Raw genomic sequence first — 25,316 nt, forward strand, 5'->3', positions numbered from 1 at the left:
TTCACACACACGCGTACGTACACACACACACACACACTCACTCTCACACACACACAAGTAAAGAGAGAGAGAGCGCGAAGGGAAATATCAGATATTGTCTTTTATTTGCAAGGGTATTGATATAAGCAATACATGGTTTTTTCATAATCAGCATTCTCCATGAGGGAAACATCCAACCACGATAAAACAAACATCACAAAAACCTAACGTAACAAGCAACTCATTATACAGTGGAACCCCCCTATTAGGACCCCCCAATTTAAGACTTCCTCCCTTTTAAGACTTTGTTTCTCAGACTTTTTGTTCATAACCTCTGTAAATGTACCCCCATTTTAAGACTCCATCCTTTTTAAGACCTGATTTTCTTAGATTTTTGGAGGTCTTAAAAGGGGGGTTCCACTATATCACACTTTTTTTTTAAAGGCACAGTAAGCCTCCCGTAAACCATCACAGATACTGTCAGGCTTTTACACACAGTGTCACAAAGATGTGAGTAGCATACTTGTGAGGTGAAACCACGTCGTGTTTTTAACCTCCCTAAATGTTGTACAGGCGAGGGTAGCTGACCGGACTGGCGTTATTCACGTGTTTCGGGTGTTGCACGTAAAACTGGCTTAGCTTGATGTGAGTTGTGTTTGAGACATGTAGCTGGTCTGAGGTAAATAACGTCACAGCGTGTGAGATTTCCAACCGGGAAGGTTGTTCAGCGTGTGTCAGACTTGTTCTGGGAACAAGTACTCTTTCAAGAGACGGGTCTCTTAAGGTAAATGATTTACTATGTTGTATATTATTGACGTTGGAATACATAGCTGGAGCGTAAAGGTTAGTGTGTATAAAGTGCACCCAATCTTAGTGTGAAGCGTTGAGAGAATTCTTGATGTAATTGTTTCACGGGTTTTTCATGGGGAATTTCTTGAACATAATTGCTAGGCATTTATGTTATGTTTAAGACAGTCATGCTTTGTATGGGGAGTGTTATTCATTGATTGTTAGTTTGGATATTTAATCTGTACGGAATGTGAACGTGGAATGAACGAGAATGTGTGAGTGGAATATGAACGTTTGGAAGAAGAGATGGTTTTAGAGAATGTTGTATTAAGACTTGGTTAAATTCTTTAGGAGTTTCCATGAGGGTTTTCCATGGCGTATAAGGGAGGGACCTTACACGAGAGAAGCGCTAGACGACGGTGGAAGCAAGGGACCACCTCTGCGCAGATGACTAGACGAGTGGAGTCTTCATCAAGACCGGTCGTAGCTGACGACGGTTGTTTCCGCTACGGGCGGAAGGGTTTCTCGGGGAGAAACCTGGAAGGTGTGTGTGGGCATCTTCCATGAGATGTGTGTTGGCATCTTCAGTGAAAGGTGCGTGTTGGCATCTTCAGTGAGAGGTGTGTGTGGCATCTTCAGCGAAAGGTGTGTGTTAGCATCTCTGTGTGTTGGCATCTGAATTCATTATTCTACGAGGAATCAGCGAGACAAGCAAGTGAACTGGCGACATGCAGTGAGCCGTGAGACGAACTCGTGAGTGTCTGTTGGTACCTTCTTGTGTGCGTTAAACTCTATATTTGAGAAAGTATTGTTATAATAGGTATTTACATGCCTTGAGTGAAAGTTGGAGGATTGTGCGAACTGTGTGTCGAAAAGTTGTTTCGTATTGATGTAGGTAAAGTGAAGAAGTATAATGTTGTTTTTGGTTGAGGAAATAATGAGCCTGCATCCTCCCAAGTTCTGTTTTTGAAGTGTTTGGTGTGAAAGGGTAGAGACAGTGCAAAAGGGCAGAACACGCATAATAAATTCACATGCAAACCACTTCGTGACACACAGTACAAACCCCCTTCCATTTGAACGCTCACCAAACGGGAACATCCTAGGTGCCCTACGTAAAGAGCGAGCAATTTTCAAAGAATTTATTTTTGCGTGGTTTATCTTACCCCTGAGCCATCGTGAACCCGTGTGATCCAGTTTCCCCTTTTTCACAATGCAGTCGTCAGTTTGTATTTTGAATGCGGCTCGCTGTGAGCTTATCTGCAATAGCACGTTATTATGTACCTCTGACTTTTCACGAAACAAACGAATGTGGTTCATAAGAACTCGAGCGATGGCTTTTGACTGCCTATAAACCGTCGTCTGCTACGAAAACCACGACCTTGCGTGACCCTGCTTCCGGGCTTTTCTTTTTTCAAACTTTCAAAACTTCGAATTGTACTGATCTTGTCTTGATGAAAAAATAATTCTTTTATAATTTAAGAATGTTTGTGTAACAAGCTGTCAATTTATTATTTAGATTTTAAAAGTTAGGTCTAGCGCCAAAACGCACAATCATCGCTCCACGGCTATCGCCAGTTGAAGGGAAGTAACTCATTTTTGACCTGAGTTCAGGATGGGTCCGATTGAGATGGTCTCAATCCGAAAATTAATTCTTTGAAAATTGCTCGCTCTTTACGTTGGGCACCTGGGATGTTCCCGTTTGGTGAGCGTTCAAATGGAAGGGTGTTTGTACTGTGTGTAAAAGCCTGACAGTATCTGTGATGGTTTATGGGAAGCTTACTGTGCCTTTAAGCATTCTGCATAACAATCCTGAAGATCGGGTTCCTATTTGACCTGTATTAAAGGCTGACATAGTCCTATTTAATTAATTTAAATACTTCCAGGGCTTTTCCCATCGTTGCGGGGATGTATAAATTAAGCTTCCTGCAAAGTTTTAGGTTTGAAGTCCTTACCAATTACGAGAAATAATTAATTCTTTATTGCATTGTTTAGCAACAGTTCTCCAGAACTTGGGCTATTTTTAGACAGTTGACGTCACTTCGTGACGTTTCGTAAACCAAAGATGGCGTTTGAGGCTGTTCTGTTTACATTCGACACTATCAACACCACTTTGCAATACTGAAATAATATGTTATTCATAACATTAATAAGGCATTTATTAAAGTTACAAGTAACTTCGTTAAGCAGTACCCAACAAAATGTAACTAAAAAATAAGATGTTGTACTTCTGTAATAGTACTTCTGTAATAGTTTGATTTTTAACTTTGAGAGATCAAATTAGATTCCAAGTTTTGGCGCTTTTGTAAAAATAAAGAGAGTGAGCAAAAGGCAGAGAGCGGGCGAAACAGAGAGAGAGAGAGAGAGAGAGAGAGAGAGAGAGAGAGAGAGAGAGAGAGAGAGAGAGAGAGAGAGAGAGAGAGAGAGAGAGAGAGAGAGAGAGAGAGAGAGAGAGAGAGAGAGAGAGAGAGAGAGATGGCCAAAGGGAAATAATTCAACATTACAACGGCCTCAGCACATATTTATCTCCCTTGCGCTTATTGTCTCATATATGGCCACTTGTCTGCCTCGGGAGTCGGCGTAATATCAACTATGTGTTAATTTTGAAACATAACCACAGCAGACATAGTTCATAATTCATTAAAGACAAAACAGAGACATTGTGTCGGCTATGGTCGGCAAAGTTGGTCACAATTTTACAAAATGTACATTTTAATTTTAATTTTATTTGATTTAATTTTACTACTTGTTACCCCCAATTTATAACTCTATATTTCTGATATGTTCAACAATAAAATAACAACGTCAAAATATTACATTAAACATTAACCTTCACCGTGCTTCGTGGGTCTTGGACGACCCAGAGCCTTACAAAATCTCTGAAACTCTTTCGAGTTTTTAAATGAGACTTCATGTAATCTCCAAACACCATACGAACTTCCCATTGCCCAACTTTTAAAAGATTGTCTTTGTAAACAAACAAATAAACGATGACGTAATTTGAACTACACAGTCCGCTTGATGTGGGTCGTGGACGACCCATATGGAATTACGTAAGGAATTTTACGTTGTTTATCCTTATTCGGATGGCGTGGGTCGTGTACGACCCATACTCTGCAAAGAAGCGGCAAAACGTTTATCCCTATTCGGATGGCATGGGTCGTGTACGACCCATACTTTTTACGTTGAGTCCTTCTTTGAAAAGCATGGGTCGTACACGACCCACATCATCCGGACTGTGTAGTCCAACGCGTGATCCGGTGAAGGTTAAGCAGGTATTATCTTAAGGTTACAATAACATATGATTGGAGTATGAACCTAGAATCACACTCTGTACATGCATTCTTTGCCACTCCTGTGTGTTAACAATAACATGTGCCACTTCACACCACTAGACTGTAAACTGGAACGTGTGAACCTAGCATCACCCTCTGTAATTGCATACTTTTTTCACTCCTGAATGTACAAACATGTGCCGCTTAACATCACTAGACCGTGTCAACCTAGCACCCCACTCTGTACAGTATGTCCATACTTTTTACTCCTGTTTTTGTTCAACATAGTTATGTCGCCTCAAAGCTCCTAACTGTGTAAACATAGCATCACACTCTGTACATGAATTCATTTTCACTTCTGTGTGTGTATCACTAACAATAAAAACCAAGCATCACACTCTGTACATTCATACTGTTAGTGTTTACATGTGCCGCTTCACACTACAGGATCATGGAACGTGAGTCCCAAGCACCACACTCAGTACACTCATACTTCTCACTCCTGAATGTGTTAACATGTGTTGTTCCACATCACTAGACTGTGGGAAACTAGCACAACATTCTGTAAATGAATACTTTTTCAATCCTGTGCATTTTAACATGCGTTGCTTCATATGACTAGACTGTGTAAACATAGAATCACACTCTGTACATGCATACTTTTTCACTCCTGTGTACGTTAACATGTGTTCCTTCATTTGATTAAAACGAGTAAACCTGGAATCTCACTCTGTACATGCATACGTTTTTACTCCGGTGTGTGTGTTAACACGTGTTCCTTCATTTGACCATACCTTACGAACCTAGCATTACACTCTGTACATTCATACTTTTTAACTCCTGTGAGCGTTAACATGTGTTGCTTCATATGACTAGACCGTGCAAACCTAGAATCACACTCTGTACATGCATAATTTTTTACTCCTGTGTGAATTAACATGTGTTGCTTCCTATGACTAGACCGTGTAAACCTAGAATCACACTCTGTACATGCATACTTTTTCAATCCTGTGTGTATAAACACGTGTTCCTTCATTTGACCAGACCTTGCGAACCTAGCATTACACTCTGTACATGCATAACTTTTCACTCCTGTGTGTGTTAACATGTGCCGATTCACATCACCAGAAGTTGTGAACCTAGAATCACATTCTGTACATGCATAATTTTTCACTCATGTGTGTGTTAACATGTGTTGGTTCAACGCATGAGATAGTGCGAACCTTGCATCACACTCTGTACATGCATACCTTTTCACTCCTGTGTGTGTTAACATGTGCCGATTCACATCACCAGAAGTTGTGAACCTAGAATCACACTCTGTACAAGCATACTTTTCCACTCCTGTGTGTATTGACATGTGTCGGTTCAACGAACAAGATTGTGCGAACCTAGCATCACACTCTGTACAAGCATGCTTTTTCACTCCTGTGTGTATTAACATGTGTCGGTTCAACGAATAAGATCGTGCGAACCCAGCATCACACTCTGTACAAGCATACTTTTTCACTCCTGTGTGTATGAACATGTGTTGGTTCAACGCATGAGACAGTGCGAACCTAGCATCACACTCTGTACAAGCATACTTTTCCACTCCTGTGTGTATTGACATGTGTCGGTTCAACGAACAAGATCGTGCGAACCCAGCATCACACTCTGTACAAGCATACTTTTTCACTCCTGTGTGTATTGACATGTGTCGGTTCAACGAACAAGATTGTGCGAACCTAGCATCACACTCTGTACAAGCATACTTTTTCACTCCTGTGTGTATTAACATGTGTCGGTTCAACGCATGAGATTGTGCGAACCTAGCATCACACTCTGTACAAGCATACTTTTTCACTCCTATGTGTATCAACATGTGTCGGTTCAACGCATGAGATTGTGTGAACCTAGCATCACACTCTGTACAAGCATACTTTTTCACTCCTGTGTGTATTAACATGTGTCGGTTCAACGAATGAGATCGTGCGAACCTAGCATCACACTCTGTACAAGCATATTTTTTCATTCCTGTGTGTATTAACATGTGTTGGTTCAACGCATGAGATTGTGCGAACCTAGCATCACACTCTGTACAAGCATACTTTTTCACTCCTATGTGTGTTAACATGTGTTCCTTTAAATTTTCAGACAGTGTGAACTGAAACCCACATTCTGTACAAGCATAGTTTTTCTCTCCAGTATGAGTTACAATGGGTTGCTTGAAATTTCCAGACTGTGTAGGTTTAGCACCACACTCAGTAAATTCATGTTTTTTCGCTGTCGGGCTTGATATCATGCTTCGTATCGGGCTTGATATCATGCTTCGTATCAGATGAAAAGAGTATTTGACCCCACCATTACATTCAGTACTTGCATGTTCCTTTTGTTTCAGCAAGGTATCACACTCAGTATTTGAGTGTTCCTTTTGTTTCAGCCAGGTGTCACACTCAGTACTTACATGTTCCTTTTGTTTTAGCAAGGTATCGCACTCATTATTTGAATGTGCCTTTTGTTTCAGCCAGGTATCACACTCAGTACTGGATTGTACCTCTTGTTTCAGCCAGGTATCACACTCAGTACTGGATTGTACCCCTTGTTTCAGCCAGGTATCACACTCAGTACTGGATTGCACCTCTTGTTTCAGCCAGGTATCACACTCAGTACTGGATTGTACCTCTTGTTTCAGCCAGGTATCACACTTAGTACTGGATTGTACCTTTTGTTTCAGCCAGGTATCACACTCAGTACTGGATTGTACCTCTTGTTTCAGCCAGGTATCACACTCAGTACTGGATTGTACCTCTTGTTTCAGCCAGGTATCACACTCAGTACTGGATTGTACCTCTGGTTTCAGCCAGTACTCAGTACTTGCATGTTCCTCTTGTTTTAGCCAGGTATCACTGTGGGCGCTGTCTGCAGCTTGTCCTTCCAATGTCGGTACTGTAGGCATGGTAGCTGCGTTGTCTGTGGCAACAACCCCTCTGATTGGAACTGGGAAATGAAAGCAAAAGCAAGTCATATAATATGCTGATTATGATCCGATAATAGCATCAACTTTTTCTCACGTTTCCTGCTTGCAAATTCAACATACCAGAAAGCAGGAGCAGGCAATTTCAAAAACAGCACTCAGTAAAGTTTAAACTGTGTCAAGTTCCTGACTCACCGCCCCTGCTGGCAACCTCAATAATTATATTTGTCAGCCAGTCCTTTCTGTGTCTATTTATATTGAATATTTATATTGGTCAGCCAGTCCTTTCTGTGTCTATTTATATTGAAGAATTATATTGGTCAGCCAGTCCTTTCTATGGCTATTTATATTGAATAATTATATTGGTCAGCCAGTCCTTTCTGTGTCTATTTATATTGAAGAATTATATTGGTCAGCCAGTCCTTTCTGTGTCTATTTACCCCTCTCCACACCTCCTTCAAACGATGGGAGGTGCAGACCTGTGGCACACTCAAAACGATCATCAGTAGAAAACAAACCAAATTTCAGTAGTTTTTAAAATGTTTCAGACTTAGTAAGCTGTAACGACAGTTCAAGAAATAATTCGTATTGGTCTCCTTCGCTGGATTTTACGATCTCCAGGTTGTCTTGAGAATAACTGGACTTCCAGCACTGTTGTGCTGTTTTCTTCTTTGGTGACAGAGCTGGTGTCTCCTCTTCACTATCTGAATCTCGCACTCTTTTAACATTTAGTAAAGTTTTGACTAAATGTTTTAACGTAGAGGGGGGAATCGAGACGAGGGTTGTGGTGTATGTGTGTGTGTGTGTGTGTGTGTGTGTGTGTGTGTGTGTGTGTGTGTGTGTGTGTGTGTGTGTGTGTGTGTGTAGAGCAATTCAGACTAAACTACTGGACCGATCTTTATGAAATTTGACATGAGAGTTCCTGGGTATGATATCCCCAGACGGTTTTTTTTCATTTTTTTGATAAATGTCTTTGATGACGTCATATCCGGCTTTTCGTGAAAGTTGAGGCGGCACTGTCACGCACTCATTTTTCAACCAAATTGGTTGAAATTTTGGTCAAGTAATCTTCGACAAAGCCCGGACTTAGGTATTGCATTTCAGTTTGGTGGCTTAAAAATTAATTAATGACTTTGGTCATTAAAATTCTGAAAATTGTAAAAAAAATCTTTTTTTTATAAAACGATCCAAATTTACGTTCATCTTATTCTTCATCATTTTCTGATTCCATAAACATATAAATATGTTATATTTGGATTAAAAACAAGCTCTGAAAATTAAAAGTATAAAAATTATTATCAAAATTAAATTTTCGAAATCAATTTAAAAACACTTTCATCTTATTCCTTGTCGGTTCCTGATTCCAAAAACATATAGATATATGTTTGGAATAAAAACACGCTCAGAAAGTTCAAACGAAGAGAGGTACAGAAAAGCGTACTATCCTTCTCAGCGCAACTACTACCCCGCTCTTCTTGTCAATTTCACTGCCTTTGCCATGAGCGGGGGACTGACGATGCTACGAGGATACGGTCTTGCTGAAAAATTGCATTGCGTTCAGTTTCTTTCATTCTGTGAGTTCGACAGCTACTTGACTAAATGTTGTATTTTCGCCTTCCACAACTTGTTTTGTTTTCTTTTTCCATGTTTCACTTCAATCACAAGTTGCTAAGCAGACGCTGGACGAACTAAGTCTAAGAACAAAGACTTAATGCTGAGAACACGCGCGCTTTCGGTAAATCGTAAAATGTCGTTTCAGCGCAACGGCCAACTAATTGGTCAAAACATCTTAAAACAGAAAAAAAGTACAAAAACAATTTTTGTTGAGTTTGTTTGTTTGCTTAACACCCAGCCGACCACGAAGGGCCATATCAGGGCGGTGCTGCTTTGACATATAACGTGCGCCACACACAAGACGGAAGTCGCAGCACAGGCTTCATGTCTCACCCAGTCACATTATTCTGACACCGGACCAACCAGTCATAGCACTAACCCCATAATGCCAGACGCCAGGCGGAGCAGCCACTAGATTGCCAATTTTAAAGTCTTAGGTATGACCCGGCCGGGGTTCGAACCCACGACCTTCCGATCACGGGGCGGATGCCTTACCCCTAGGCCAACCGTGCCGGCATTTTTGTTGAGTAAAACATTGGAATTTCGGAATTTTAATTAAAAATCCGTAGCACCGTATTCTGCATATAAAAATCGGAGAAATTAAGGAGAAACCGTAGATGTGCACAGGTCTGGAGGTGCCACCAAAGCCGACCCCCACCAACAACGTCAACCATTCCTCTTCCCCTCCCCCACCCCATGATATTTCATTGGCCTTACCATATGCATGTGTTTCAGTGATGTCACAACACTCTTCTGCGACATCAATTTCTATCTTGACATAAGAGAGAAGAGCTGTGTCTCCTTCCTCCATGCTGCTGGGAGAAGCCATGGGCCCTGACTGTTCACTGTTCAAGGCGCTGACTGTTGTTCACTGTTCAAGGCGCTGACTGTTGTTCACTGTTCCAGGCGCTGACAATTCATGATCGTTCACTATTCAACGCGCTGACAATTCCTGACTGTTCACGGCGCTACTGTTCACTGTTCAAGGTGTTGGCCAATGATAGCTGCTCTCTCTTCAAGGCGTTGCACTTGCAGGTCCATAGCTGATCAGCTTTCAAAGCAATGCTGTGTAGAAAAAACGAAATTCAGTAATTTAAAGAAGCAGAGAAAATCTCTCTCTCTCTCTCTCTCTCTCTCTCTCTCTCTCTCTCTCTCTCTCTCTCTCTCTCTCTCTCTCTCTCTCTCTCTCTCTCTCTCTCTCTCTCTCTCTCTCTCTCTCTCTCTCTCTCTCTCTCTCTCTCTCTCTCTCTCTCTCTCTCTCTCTCTCTCTCTCTCTCTCTCTCTCTCTCTCTCTCTCTCTCTCTCTCTCTCTCTCTCTCTCTCTCTCTCTCTCTCTCTCTCTCTCTCTCTCTCTCTCTCTCTCTCTCACACACAGCTTCAAAACAAAAGCCCCATAACTAAACCAGTATTGGTACTCATGTAAGTGTCAATGCATTCCATCGCGTCGTTGCTAAAATACAGCGCTTATTGTGATGATACCTATCAAAACTGTCGCAAAACCACATGCGTTTGACCACTCATGCCATTGAACCCTTCATTACTACTGAGTAGGAATAGCAAAGCACATGAAATACGCAAGTCAGATAAACAGAACATGTTCAGGGTAGATCATGAATTCTTTCTTCTCTTATTTAAAAGTTGCCACGTTGTGTACATTATAATTTTTCATTGATTTTTTTTATATCAGTTCCTTCCGGTTTTTTCCAATTTTGTTGGGAGGGATACCCTTATTTGAACGGCGTCCACGTGAAGACTTTTATCTTTGATCTAAAAGGTGATCCAGGTATTCAAGTTGAGGGCCTTATAAACGGCATGAAAAGTTTTGAGCGAAATGACACAGGAAATAATGCTTTAAGTTTAAAGTCACAGTGCGCCTCCCGTAAACCATCACAGATACTGTCAGGCTTTCACACACAGTACAAACACTCGTCCATTTGAACGCTCACCAAACGAGAACATCCTAGGTACCCTACGCAAAGAGCGAGCAATTTTCAAAGATTTAATTTTGCGGATTGTGTCGGAGACAATCGGACCGTGGTGCGTTTTGGCGCTAGACCTAACTTTTCAAATCTAAATAATAAAGATTGACAGCTTGTTACACAAACATTCTTAAATCATAAAAGAATTCTTTTTTCATCAAGACAAGATCAGTAAAATTCGAAGTTTTGAAAGTTTGAAAAAAGAAACACCCGGTAGCAGGGTCAATGAAGGTCGTGGTTCTCGTAGCAGACGACGGTTTATGTCTATCGCCAGTTCCTCTGAACAGTCAAAAGCCATCGCGAGAGTTCTTGAGAACCACAGCCGTTTGTTTCGTGCATAGTCAGAGGTACATAATAACATGCTATTGCAGATAAGCTCACAGCGAGTCGCATTCAAATTACTAACTGACGACTGCATTGTGAAAAAGGGAAACTGGATCACACGGGTCCACGATGGCTAGGAGTGAGAAACTGAAATTTATATTCACTTTTGTGATCATATAACGCTTTAGCCTATACATCTTATAATGCATTATAATGTATTAGATGTAAAATATTTACTACATGACTGTTTTTACCTAGTTGAAAAATATGCATTTTCATGATTTTTGTAGCGTGTCACTGCCTGCCATCACGACTCACTTCACCCCTATCCCGTATTACACGATTTGTGAAACAGTAAAAAGAGACAACAATTAAAAGAAATAAACAGGTATACATAATCATTAATATTGTCTCCGGATGCCCGCATGGAGCTGTTGAAGTTCCAAGCTGCTTTGAGTCAATGAAGGCACCAACAGTGGCAACACACAACATTCTTCAGCAACTCACAAACTCCCCATACCCGCCCGCAATAACCAATGGAAGCAGAAGCAGAGATACTGTAACAGAAGCACTGCGAAAGCAGCACACACAACCATATACTTCCACGAAAAGTGGTGGTCAAACCCCTCCTCAGTGAGGGGCCATGTGGCATCAATCTAGTCCACGCCTCTCGGAATTATCAACAAGTAATAGGGGCGGCCGTGAATGTGTGAATGTTTATTCTGAAGACGGGGATTGGAAGTTGTCCGTCCTTTTTTCCTTCCTGTGTCTCGCCTGGCTCCAATTCTTATAAATACATATGTGCAAAAAGGAGAGATGTAATTTTTTTGGTTTTCTTACTTAGTTTGCTTAAATGTATACATGTGTGTGTGTGTGTGTGTGTGTGTGTGTGTGTGTGTGTGTGTGCGTGTATGTTACAATGTGCGTGTGTGTGTGTTTACTGGAAATCCTTGATTGAATATATATCTATATATATATACGACTAGTGTCTGTGTGTCTGTGTGTCTGTGTATCTGTCTGTGTGTCTGTGCGCGATGCGCGGCCAAGGTTCTCGATGGATCTGCTTCAAATTTGGTGGGCTTATTCAGAGAGACCCCGGACACAACCTCATCGATGAGATATTTCAACAAGTGCTCTCAGCGCGCAGCGCGGAACCGATTTTGGTTCCACCTCAGCTATTTTGGTTCCACCTCAGCTTACCCGGGCCCCCATACCGACACACCATAGCCGCTACACCACATCACAACGCCAAAGTTCTCGGTGGATCTTTTTCAAATTTGGACACCGTATTCAGCTACACCCCGGACACAATATCATCGATGAGATATTTCAACACGTGCTCTCAGCGCGCAGCGCTGAACTCATTTTCGTTTTTGCGTTCATTTCACCATTATAAGTAACTCTTCCTTATCTTCTCCAGTGTTTGGCGTTTATCTCCCTTCCTTCGTGTGGCTTTCCCGTTCAGTTCTAACTTACTATTACTATTTTTAGAATGTCACTGCGCTGTCCACTGCGCTGTCCACAACGCTTCCCTTGCACCCGTAAGTTGTTCTTACTGTCAAAGTGAAAAGGTCGAATCAATTTACAGCCACGCGAAAAATACACTCTCACCTATCTCTATATATTTATAGATACAGATATGCATATATATATACGGCTTCTCTGTGTGTGTGTGTGTTTGTGTGTGTGTGTAGGCAAAAACCTATGTATTATAGAGTTCTGTTTGTGATGGGGTCTAGCGGCTTTTGTCTGTCTGTATGTTCTGGCATGTGAGAAGCCACAGCAGATAATATAGGGCTAAGAAATAAGCTCTAAATTTCTCAATCCCGTTTGACAGGACTTCGCCTTTCAAAGGTGATTGTGGTGAACCGCCACGCTGTCTGTCTCTGTCGCGCCGTTCACCCCAAATTCCCGTTTCTGAGGTACTATTTTTAGAATGTCACTGCGCTGTCCAGAACGCTTCCCTTGCACCCGTAAGTTGTTCTTACTGTCAAAGTGAAAAGGTCGAATCAATTTATAGCCACGCAAAAAATACACTCACCTATCTCTATATATTTATAGATATAGATATACATATTATATATACGGCTTCTCTGTGTGTGTGTGTGTGTGGGAAAAAACCTGTTGATTGTAGAGTTCTGTTTGTGATGGGGTCTAGCGGCTTTTGTCTGTCTGTATGTTCTGGCATTTGAGAAGCCACAACAGATAATATAGGGCTAAGAAATAAGCTCTAAAATTCTCAATCCCGTTTGACAGGACTTCGCTTGCAGAGGTGATTGTGATGAACCGCCACGCTGTCTGTCTCTGTCTCGCGATTCACCCCGGCGAAGCCGGGTATTCCTCTAGTATATATATATATGTATGATTAACAATTTCGGTGGTTATCTTTAAGCATTTAGCCTACAAAAAATTGGGAAATAACACGTCAATATAAGTATTGCGCTAGAAAGCTTGCACTACGGAAAACAGATGAGTGCGAAGTGTGTGTGAGTCGCTGAGTACCAAATAGAAATACAGCCGTGAACCGCGAGGCAGAAAAGCTTTTTATACAACTCCTGCAATGCAACCGAGGGGTGGATTAAATCTAGTTGATTATTTTTAGACAAGTGACAAATCAGAACGAACTACTTTGATTAAACCCAAAAATCACACGTGGATTATTCGAAGTAAGAATAAAGAGGGCTAAAAAATAATCAACACTAGAATTTATTTTTAGAACATTTGAAACCCAGACGATTGGACCCTGTTGCGGAAGAATACGTACAATGTTGACTCAAAACTGTAACAACAATGGCTGACGTGTATGCCTAGTCGACAGACAATGCCATTTGCTGTGTGTGTGTTTTTGTTGTTGCTTACTGTACATGACATACATTATGTGTAAAATCCAGTTCTTTAACAGGCAACAAACCTTGCAAATTTCCAGAAGCTGCAATCTGAAGCGACCTATCTCTGATTCTAGCAGACGATCTCTCCAATGTTTAACACAAAATCAGCAAACTCTCCTGTCACATAGAACGTCCATATAGACTAGTGCAATGTTGAAATGAAGTTACCGGTCTGAAACATTTAGTCGTTTCTTGTGAGACAATCCTTGTTCTCTTATCATGTACAGATTTACCGCAGTCTTGACCACGCGAATTCACAAGTCAGACTTTCGAACATGTATACAATCTACGTAGGCAAGTATGATACGTCATGACGTCATAGGATTCCTAGCATATTGACGTAATGCTAAACATCCGGTTATCCCGAGTTTTCTCCGTAATACATGTCCGTGGGTTTTTCAATGTTCGGTTATTTCCGTGGCTTCATGCGGAAAGGGAACCGTCGTCTGCAATCAACGACATGGACCATTCTGGTCCTTGCTGCTGACAAAAACATGATTTTAACACAGAATGTAATGTCAGAATAGCTATATAAACGCTATTGTGTTTTAATCGTAGCAGTGGGGTCCGATATTTAGACGAGACAAGTATAATGCCGACGAGTCGGAGACTAAGAATAAAGTAAAAGAATAGGGACTATTTGAATGACGCGCATTTGACACTCTGAGTGATTAGGCTGAAATGAAATTGCCTACAAAATGTCGTCTGCATGACTGCATGTTCGACCCGTGTTGGTCGTTGTATAAATAGCTTAAACAATGACAACTCGTTGATTACTGGAAAATAAACCACTCGTGGGTATTTGCAGCCGCTTGGTAATTCACTCGTGTGCTCCGCACACTCGTGAATTACCAAGCGGCTGCAAATACCCACTCGTGGTTTATTTTCCAGTAATCAACTCGTGGTCATTGTTTAAGCTCTATATAAACGCCATTGTGTTACTCGTCTTCGACTCGTCGGCATTAGGCACAAAAAAAAATAGGTGTGGTTACGGTAACATAGCCCAAAAAATAGGGTAGGAAGGTAGGCAATCACTTTCTTTTTTTTTTTACTTTTTTTTCTAATGTGTACAAATTAAACCTACTTGACAGGGAAATAAGTGCGCCACTCGAGCGCTTTTGCTTTCATTGCATTTTCTGCACTCGTTTTCTTGGGTTTTTTGTGTTTTTTGACAAATGTAATAAAAAGTTATAGGGTCGGCCCCTGAAAATCGGGTAGGTCGGAGGCCTTATACTTGTCTCGTCTAAATATATATCGGACCCTATTGAGGTCTCCCGAATGACGTCTCACAACGTGCGTGGTCGTCCTTCAGTCCGAGCTTTGGCGCAGGCTATCTGGCCAGACAAAAGAAGTGCTAAGACTTAGTACAATCATCGGTTTCAGATAAAGCAAGTTCAGACCAGAACTATGCACAGGGTAATGTTCGACCAAACTTCTATTCACTTTACGATTCAGTAAAGCCCCATTCTAGAACCGTGTAGACGGGAGCGTTTATAACTCGATGATGCGGTGTGGTACTTACCCCATTGGCCGTCTGCACTGCAGGCTCAGTATCTGAATGAAGAAAGATAATAACCAATATCTCGTACTCTTTGTTTCCCTTGACCATGAAGTCGTAGCGGAAGTGGCACAGATGACCGAACTGAATCCCTTCCCAGTGGGAAGAGAGCCAGCAAGGGGAGCAACCGTGGCCTAATTATTCCGAGCGGTCTTCCCTTTTGTACCTCTTTCTCAGTCTCGCGCTGTTTGTGGCAGGCAGAACTAGGAATTGTTTTAATGAAATGCATTTGCAAAAAAATGAGAAAGGATCGAAACTTGGTTTGTGTCTTGTTGTGTGTGGTTGGTTCAGGTTGCTTGGTTGACTAGCGGCTGGGTATAGTATATGTGAGAGTGCGTTCGTTATTACATGTGATATTGTCGATTTGTTTTCTTTTAATTTTGTTTTCAATTATATTTTCTCCTCTTTTATATTTGAAGAAACCTCAAAAGCAACAAAGTTGTGGTTGTTTCAAGAATAATACAGTAACAGTATGAAATACCTCTTTGGACAAAAAACAACAACACACTGTGCAATATTTTTCTGAGCTGAGATATGGCCTGTACAATTAAAGAAAGATGGTAGATTGTAATTAATCGTGATAATTTAATTTTAAATGAAAATTGTAATTTACGATTGCTGAAGACGGTTTAACAGAGAGGATATGTTGGAGTTCTTTCCCCAAAACGCAGAACAAGAAATAAGATTGTTACTATGATCTGAATTCATGTTCACGTTTCCGGCGATGCGTAGTGTATGTGTGTGTGTGTGTGTGTGCGTGTGTGTGTAAGAGAGAGATCGAGTGAGACTCAGAGTGTGTGTTTATGTGTGTGTGTGTGTGTGTGTGTGTGTGTGTGTGTGTGCGACAGAGACTAAGAGAGAGTTGGAGTGTCTGCACGAATCCTCATGGTGGATGGGGGTGGGGAAGAGGGTATATGCAGACACTGACACACACACACATCTGGCACAATCCCCCCTTAGAACATGAAACTACAACCGGACAATAACAACATCCGCAAACACGCCAAGTCATAACAGGAATTCTTGTATGTATGGGATATGGTTGTCTTCAATTCTTCACAGTTCAACCATCGCACACATGTACGTACGGCACACGACATCCAGACAATCAGGGGTGTGGTATCCCTGTCCCAGCCCCTCACCCTCAACCCAAAGACCTGTGGCCATGACAATATCCGCAACGTCATTGGATCGTTTTACGCTGGCAAAAAAAAAAGAAAAAAAGGTAAGGGTATTTTTGAAGGGTTTAGGATCCAAGAATTAAACAGCGGGTTGGCCGTCGCGATATAACCTTGAATGGTTGAAAACGACGTTAAACCCCAAATAAAGAAATAACAGCAGGTTAGACACAGGTCAAATTTATGTGTTTTCGCGGGAAGTACTGTGCCTTTAATCGCCTCGATCAAACTTTGTCTTGAAAGTGAATATATTTTTATCATTGGATGATCAGTAACGTTGTCATGTAGGAGCATGAGGGTGTAAGAAAAAGTCGTTGGAAGCTTGAACAATTGTCAGTTAACAAATAAACATCAACTGTACGCATCTGTTGCTTATGTGTTACCAGTTTATTGGTTTGTTTGCTGATTGAAGCGAATGCTTGAGAGCGTCTTTGTGCACGAACGTACCGAAAACAACATTTGTGTGTGTGTCAATGTGTGTGTGTGTGCGTAAGTACACAGACAAAATGCACACCCACAACCACACACATGGTGCACACATACACTGACACACGCACGCACACACACACACACACTGCGTATACACACACACACACATATATACATAGTGCACACACACACATACACATGGCATGCAAACGCACATGCACTCACACACACATGGCGCGCACACACACAAACATACATAGCGCACACACATACACATCCATGACATGCAAACGCACATGCACTCACACACACACACACACACATACATGGCGCACACACATATACATTCACACACACGCGTACGTACACACACACACACACTCTCACACACACACAAGTAAAGAGAGAGAGAGCGCGAAGGGAAATATCAGATATTGTCTTTTATTTGCAAGGGTATTGATATAAGCAATACATGTTTTTTTCATAATCAGCATTCGTCCATGAGGGAAACATCCAACCACGATAAAACAAGGAACTTAGTCGATAAATATCGACAGGGGGCCGACAAATGGTTTAAATGGGAAATGTGTGTATATGGGTGTGGGTTTGAAACAAACAAACAAACCAACCCTTGTGAACCCCGGGCCGCAGGCCTTCGATGTAGTGATTGAAAAAAAAGGATGTTCTCAAATGGTTCAATTCTCATTTGGTCTGATTCTCAAATGGTACCGGTATACTCCCCCCCCCCCCCCCCTGGCCGCAGGCCTAGGAGTAAAATTTTATAGACACTGACCTTCTTCCCAGGGGTCATTGACCCAGTTTTAGCTATGAGAGGTGGTTCGCCCAGAGGCTGTAGAGTATACTGGGGCGGTCTCTTTGATGTCTTGAGAGGAAACTTGGCCAGGGTAGTACATGCACCAGAACTGGTGGACACCAAGGACAAACATGAAATCGAAGCAGTTTGCTTTCAGAGAGAACGGTCGTCAGCAACTCAAACTTCTCTGTTTTCTTTTTTTTTTAAATCTGACTTTCTTTGTGGCCCCCTGACTCCGCCCCCCTCCCTCTGTAAGGACCCCCCTCCACAAGGACCGATTTTTGTCAACATTTTAAAGGTCGCTAGAGAGGGGTTCCACTGTATGACCTAACCGCTGCTGGCAGACGGCCTCAATCTTCACGCGCAAAGACGAGATTAATAGGTGCTCGGTTTTGGTATTTTGAATTACATTACATTAAACCTTTGTTGGGTTTCATGGTCATGGCAACAGCCATAATAATATTACATGATGTATAATATCATATTTCAGCATATGTGAATTACATGTCATCATACTAAACTGTCATACATTTTTATTCCTACATTATTCTGATTGATCACAACCAAACCTACTATCATTGGACACATCCAAATGCAAGCGCCTGTTCTTGACAATTTCTCTCTGATCTAAATATAAAATCAGTGCAATTTCCTGGGTCGGGCTTTGCCACAGACACTCACGGTTTGGCCTGTAGGTAAAATGTACAATGTATTTTCTGATTTGTGCACAAAAGCTTTTTTTCTTTTTTCTTTTTTTTAACATAACAATGTTTAATGTCACTGTATGTTTAAAAGACCATGGTCATATTTGTAAAAAAAATGTTAAATTAGAAAATAAATAACATTTTGGTTCATGATTTTTGCTACACCTGTGCTAAAAATAAGAAATAAAAATGTCGGGTATATAAGTCACTCAAATACAGCTAGGTATGAATGGCTCGGTTTGAGTTTGTTGCAGTTGACCCTGCACAATGCGACATATCATGTTTTTGTTGAACAATTTTGACGTCACCCCTCCCATAGGGTGACGTATTTCACAACTTCCTGTGTTACACAAACTCTGTGATGACCAATTTTGACGTCACCCCTCCCATAGGGTGACGGATTTCACAACTTTCTACAGATGAACAATTTTGACGTCACCCCTCCCATAGGGTGACGGATGTCACAACTTCCTGTGTACACAAACTGATGACGTATTTCACAACAAAATGGCGCTGCCCATGGTCAACCTCGAAACTATCCGTATAGAATGGGGGCGTCCTCGCCCCCATAACAAACATCACAAAAACCTAACGGTAACAAGTAACTCATTATACAGTGGAACCCCCCTATTAGGACCCCCCAATTTAAGACTTCCTCCCTTTTAAGACCTTGTTTCTCAGACTTTTTGTTCATAACCTCTGTAAATGTACCCCCATTTTAAGACTCCATCCTTTTTAAGACCTGATTTTCTTAGATTTTTGGAGGTCTTAAAAGGGGGGTTCCACTATATCACACTTTTTTTTTAAAGGCACAGTAAGCCTCCCGTAAACCATCACAGATACTGTCAGGCTTTTACACACAGTACAAACCCCCTTCGATTTGAACGCTCACCAAACGGGAACATCCTAGGTGCCCTACGTAAAGAGCGAGCAATTTTCAAAGAATTTATTTTTGCGTGGTTTATCTTACCCCTGAGCCATCGTGAACCCGTGTGATCCAGTTTCCCCTTTTTCACAATGCAGTCGTCAGTTTGCATTTTGAATGCGGCTCGCTGTGAGCTTATCTGCAATAGCACGTTATTATGTACCTCTGACTTTTCACGAAACAAACGAATGTGGTTCATAAGAACTCGAGCGATGGCTTTTAATTGCCTATAAACCGTCGTCTGCTACGAAAACCACGACCTTGCGTGACCCTGCTTCCGGGCTTTTCTTTTTTCAAACTTTCAAAACTTCGAATTTTACTGATCTTGTCTTGATGAAAAAATAATTCTTTTATAATTTAAGATGTTTGTGTAACAAGCTGTCAATTTATTATTTAGATTTTAAAAGTTAGGTCTAGCACCAAAACGCACAATTATCGCTCCACGACTATCGCCAGTTGAAGGGAAGTAACTCATTTTTGACCTGAGTTCAGGATGGGTCCGATTGAGATGGTCTCAATCCGAAAAATTAATTCTTTGAAAATTGCTCGCTCTTTACGTTGGGCACCTGGGATGTTCCCGTTTGGTGAGCGTTCAAATGGAAGGGTGTTTGTACTGTGTGTAAAAGCCTGACAGTATCTGTGATGGTTTATGGGAAGCTTACTGTGCCTTTAAGCATTCTGCATAACAATCCTGAAGATCGGGTTCCTATTTGACCTGTATTAAAGGCTGACATAGTCCTATTTAATTAATTTAAATACTTCCAGGGCTTTTCCCATCGTTGCGGGGATGTATAAATTAAGCTCCCTGCAAAGTTTTAGGTTTGAAGTCCTTACCAATTACGAGAAATAATTAATTCTTTATTGCATTGTTTAGCAACAGTTCTCCAGGACTTGGGCTATTTTTAGACAGTTGACGTTTCGTAAACCAAAGATGGCGTTTGAGGCTGTTCTGTTTACATTCGACACTATCAACACCACTTTGCAATACTGAAATAATATGTTATTCATAACATTAATAAGGCATTTATTAAAGTTACAAGTAACTTCGTTAAGCAGTACCCAGCAAAATGTAACTAAAAAATAAGATTTTGTACTTCTGTAATAGTACTTCTGTAATAGTTTGATTTTTAACTTTGAGAGATCAAATTAGATTCCAAGTTTTGGCGCTTTTGTAAAAATAAAGAGAGTGAGCAAAAGGCAGAGAGCGGTCAAAACAGAGAGAGAGAGAGAGAGAGAGAGAGAGAGAGAGAGAGAGAGAGAGAGAGAGAGAGAGAGAGAGAGAGAGAGAGAGAGAGATGGCCAAAGGGAAATAATTCAACATTACAACGGCCTCAGCACATATTTATCTCCCTTGCGCTTATTGTCTCATATATGGCCACTTGTCTGCCTCGGGAGTCGGCGTAATATCAACTATGTGTTAATTTTGAAACAAAACCACAGCAGACATAGTTCATAATTCATTAAAGACAAAACAGAGACATTGTGTCGGCTATGGTCGGCAAAGTTGGTCACAATTTTACAAAATGTACATTTTAATTTTAATTTTATTTGATTTAATTTTACTACTTGTTACCCCCAATTTATAACTCTATATTTCTGATATGTTCAACAATATAATAACAATGTTAAAATATTACATTAAACATTAACCTTCACCGTGCTTCGTGGGTCGTGGACGACCCAGAGTCTTACAAAATCGTCTTTATCTCTGAAACTCTTTCGAGTTTTTAAATGAGACTTCATGTAATCTCCAAACACCATACGAACTTTCCATTGCCCAACTTTTAAAAGATTGTCTTTGTAAACAAACAAATAAACGATGACGTAATTTGAACTACACAGTCCGGTTGATGTGGGTCGTGGACGACCCATATGGAATTACGTAAGGAATTTTACGTTGTTTATCCTTATTCGGATGGCGTGGGTTGTGTACGACCCATACTCTGCAAAGAAGCGGCAAAACGTTTATCCCTATTCGGATGGCATGGGTCGTGTACGACCCATACTTTTTACGTTGAGTCCTTCTTTGAAAAGCATGGGTCGTACACGACCCACATCATCCGGACTGTGTAGTCCAACGCGTGATCCAGTGAAGGTTAAGCAGGTATTATCTTAAGGTTACAATAACATATGATTGGAGTATGAACCTAGAATCACACTCTGTACATGCATTCTTTGCCACTCCTGTGTGTTAACAATAACATGTGACACTTCACACCACTAGACTGTAAACTGGAACGTGTGAACCTAGCATCACCCTCTGTAATTGCATACTTTTTTCACTCCTGAATGTACAAACATGTGCCGCTTAACATCACTAGACCGTGTCAACCTAGCACCCCACTCTGTACAGTACGTCCATACTTTTTACTCCTGTTTTTGTTCAACATAGTTATGTCGCCTCAAAGCTCCTAACTGTGTAAACATAGCATCACACTCTGTACATGAATTCATTTTCACTTCTGTGTGTGTATCACAAACAATAAAAACCAAGCATCACACTCTGTACATTCATACTGTTAGTGTTTACATGTGCCGCTTCACACTACAGGATCATGGAACGTGAGTCCCAAGCACCACACTCAGTACACTCATACTTGTCACTCCTGAATGTGTTAACATGTGTTGTTCCACATCACTAGACTTTGGGAAACTAGCACAACATTCTGTAAATGAATACTTTTTTAATCCTGTGCATTTTAACATGCGTTGCTTCAATATGACTAGACTGTGTAAACATAGAATCACACTCTGTACATGCATACTTTTTCACTCCTGTGTGCGTTAACATGTGTTACTTCATTTGATTAAAATGAGTAAACCTGGAATCTCACTCTGTACATGCATACGTTTTTACTCCTGTGTGTGTTAACACGTGTTCCTTCATTTGACCATACCTTAAGAACCTAGCATTACACTCTGCACATTCATACTTTTTAACTCCTGTGTGCGTTAACATGTGTTGCTTCATATGACTTGACCGTGCAAACCTAGAATCACACTCTGTACATGCATAATTTTTTACTCCTGTGTGTATTAACATGTGTTCCTTCATTTGACTAGACCGTGTAAACCTAGAATCACACTCTGTACATGCATATTTTTTCCCTCCTGTGTGAGTTAACATGTGTTCCTTCATTTGACTAGACCTTGCGAACCTTGCATCACACTCTGTACATGCATACCTTCTCACTCCTGTGTGTATTAACATGTGTTGCTTCATATGACTAGACCGTGCAAACCTAGAATCACACTCTGTACATGCATATTTTTTTACTCCTGTGTGAGTTAACATGTGTTGCTTCCTATGACTAAACCGTGTAAACCTAGAATCACACTCTGTACATGCATACTTTTTCACTCCTGTGTGTATTAACATGTGTTCCTTCATTTGACCAGACCTTGCGAACCTAGCATTACACTCTGTACATGCATACCTTTTCACTCTTGTGTGTGTTAACATGTGCCGATTCACATCACCAGAAGATGTGAACCTTGAATCACATTCTGTACATGAATAATTTTTCACTCCTGTGTGTGTTAACATGTGTTGGTTCAACGCATGAGATAGTGCGAACCTAGCATCACACTCTGTACAAGCATACTTTTTCACTCCTTTGTGTATTAACATGTGGCGGTTCAACACAGAAGATTGTGCGAACCTAGCATCACACTCTGTACATGTATACCTTTTTACTCCTGTGTGTGTTAACATGTGCCGATTCACATCACCAGAAGTTGTGAACCTAGAATCACATTCTGTACAAGCATGCTTTTTCACTCCTGTGTGTATTAACATGTGTCGGTTCAACGCATGAGATTGTGCGAACCTAGCATCACACTCTGTACATGCATAATTTTTTACTCCTGTGTGAGTTAACATATGTTGCTTACTATGACTAGACCGTGTAAACCTAGAATCACACTCTGTACATGCATACTTTTTCACTCCTGTGTGTATTAACATGTGTTCCTTCATTTGACCAGACCTTGCGAACCTAGCATTACACTCTGTACATGCATACCTTTTCACTCCTGTGTTTGTTAATATGTGCCGATTCACATCACCAGAAGTTGTGAACCTAGAATCACATTCTGTACATGCATAATTTTTCACTCCTGTGTGAGTTAACATATGTTGCTTCTTCTGACTAGACCGTGCAAACCTAGAATCACACTCTGTACAAGCATACTTTTTCACTCCTGTGTGTATTAACATGTGTCGGTTCAACGCATGAGATTGTGCGAACCTAGCATCACACTCTGTACAAGCATACTTGTTCACTCCTATGTGTGTCAACATGTGTTCCTTTAAATTTTCAGATAGTGTGAACTGAAACCCACATTCTGTACAAGCATAGTTTTTCTCTCCAGTATGAGTTACAATGGGTTGCTTGAAATGTCCAGACTGCGTAGGTTTAGCACACTCTGTAAATTCATTTTTTTTCGCTGTCGGGCTTGATATCATGCTTCGTATCAGATGAAAATATTTGACCCCACCATTACAGTCAGTACTTGCATGTTCCTTTTGTTTCAGCAAGGTATCACACTCAGTACTTGCATGTTCCTTTTGTTTCAGTAAGATATCACACTCAGTACTTGCATGTTCCTTTTGTTTCAGCAAGGTATCACACTCAGTACTTGCATGTTCCTTTTGTTTTAGCAAGCTATCACACTCAGTATTTGAGTGTTTCTTTTGTTTCAGCCAGGTATCACACTCAGTACTGGATTGTACCTCTTGTTTCAGCCAGGTATCACACTCAGTACTTGATTGTACCTCTTGTTTCAGCCAGGTATCACGCTCAGTACTGGATTGTACCTCTTGTTTCAGCCAGGTATCACACTCGGTACTGGATTGTACCTCTTGTTTCAGCCAGGTATCACACTCAGTACTTGATTGTACCTCTTGTTTCAGCCAGGTATCACACTCGGTACTGGATTGTACCTCTTGTTTCAGCCTGGTATCACGCTCAGTACTGGATTGTACCTCTTGTTTCAGCCAGTACTCAGTACTTGCATGTTCCTCTTGTTTTAGCCAGGTATCACTGTGGGCGCTGTCTGCAGCCTGTCCTTCCAATGTCGGTACTGTAGGCATGGTAGCTGCGTTGTCTGTGGCAACAACCCCTCTGATTGGAACTGGGAAATGAAAGCAAAAGCAAGTCATATAATATGCTGATTATGATCCGATAATAGCATCAACTTTTCCTCACGTTTCCTGCTTGCAAATTAAACATACCAGAAAGCAGGAGCAGGCAATTTCACAAGCAGCACTCAGTAAAGTTTAAACTGTGTCAAGTTCCTGACTCACCGCCCCTGCTGGCAACCTCAATAATTATATTTGTCAGCCAGTCCTTTCTGTGTCAATTTATATTGTAATTCAATCGAGTTGGCGTTTTAATGAAACAGATCCTGTGATTGGTCAGAATGCCCCAACTCATTAAAAATTACCGGTCATTAACTGTCGATAACCACTCGCTAAAAAAGCCATTAACAACCTGCTGGCGAGGCGCATTGATACAACCTCAACTAGTCTCGGTTAGCTTTGAGGGTCATTTTACAAGTAGGAAATATGAACTACCAACGAAATACCGAGACCATAAGGTATGCGAAGTGATGACGCCGAATACGTGACGTAAGTTGATGCATGAATTCTTTCGGACTACGTCAGTCAATTCCAAAGATCGCTTTTGTTTTGAGTTTGCTGTCCAGAAACCCGTCAAAAAAGAAGGGAAAATGTATGTGAAAGAAAACAAAACAGGAGCAGAGTGATACTATAGGAATACAGAGACATATTTCTTGGGATTTGACCATTGCAGGTAGGTGGACTGAAAGTAGTGTGTAAACAGAACAGAACCAATTCTGTCTGTTTACCATCGCATGAAAGCAGGAAAGAGATCGTCGTCAGAT

The 25,316-nt window shown here is 41.1% G+C and overlaps 2 protein-coding genes across 4 annotated transcripts in view; both read right to left on the reverse strand.

The window, feature by feature from the left end:
- Positions 1–84: 84 nt before the first annotated feature.
- LOC138975395 (zinc finger protein 420-like) overlaps positions 85–25,316 on the reverse strand; it is a 41,443-nt gene continuing 16,211 nt past the window's right edge. For 2 of the 3 annotated variants that reach the window (XM_070348062.1, XM_070348061.1), the window contains exon 3: positions 17,389–24,545. In XM_070348062.1, coding sequence (XP_070204163.1) covers positions 22,240–24,545 — 2,306 coding nt within the window. In that variant the 3' untranslated portion in view covers positions 17,389–22,239. Of the gene's footprint in view, positions 204–17,388; positions 24,546–25,316 lie in introns of those variants that run through there. The other variant, XR_011458639.1, reaches the window with a different exon arrangement.
- Positions 5,074–15,441, reverse strand: LOC138975396 (gastrula zinc finger protein XlCGF57.1-like). The gene is made up of 3 exons (XM_070348063.1): positions 15,324–15,441; positions 9,328–9,675; positions 5,074–7,019 (listed from the first exon to the last, which is right to left on the reverse strand). Exons 2-3 carry the CDS (start codon positions 9,437–9,439, stop codon positions 5,215–5,217), a joined length of 1,917 nt encoding a protein of 638 aa, XP_070204164.1. The 5' UTR covers positions 9,440–9,675; positions 15,324–15,441; the 3' UTR covers positions 5,074–5,214.

Source organism: Littorina saxatilis, linkage group LG9, assembly GCF_037325665.1.
Source record: "Littorina saxatilis isolate snail1 linkage group LG9, US_GU_Lsax_2.0, whole genome shotgun sequence".
In the NCBI taxonomy this organism is placed as follows: domain Eukaryota; kingdom Metazoa; phylum Mollusca; class Gastropoda; order Littorinimorpha; family Littorinidae; genus Littorina; species Littorina saxatilis.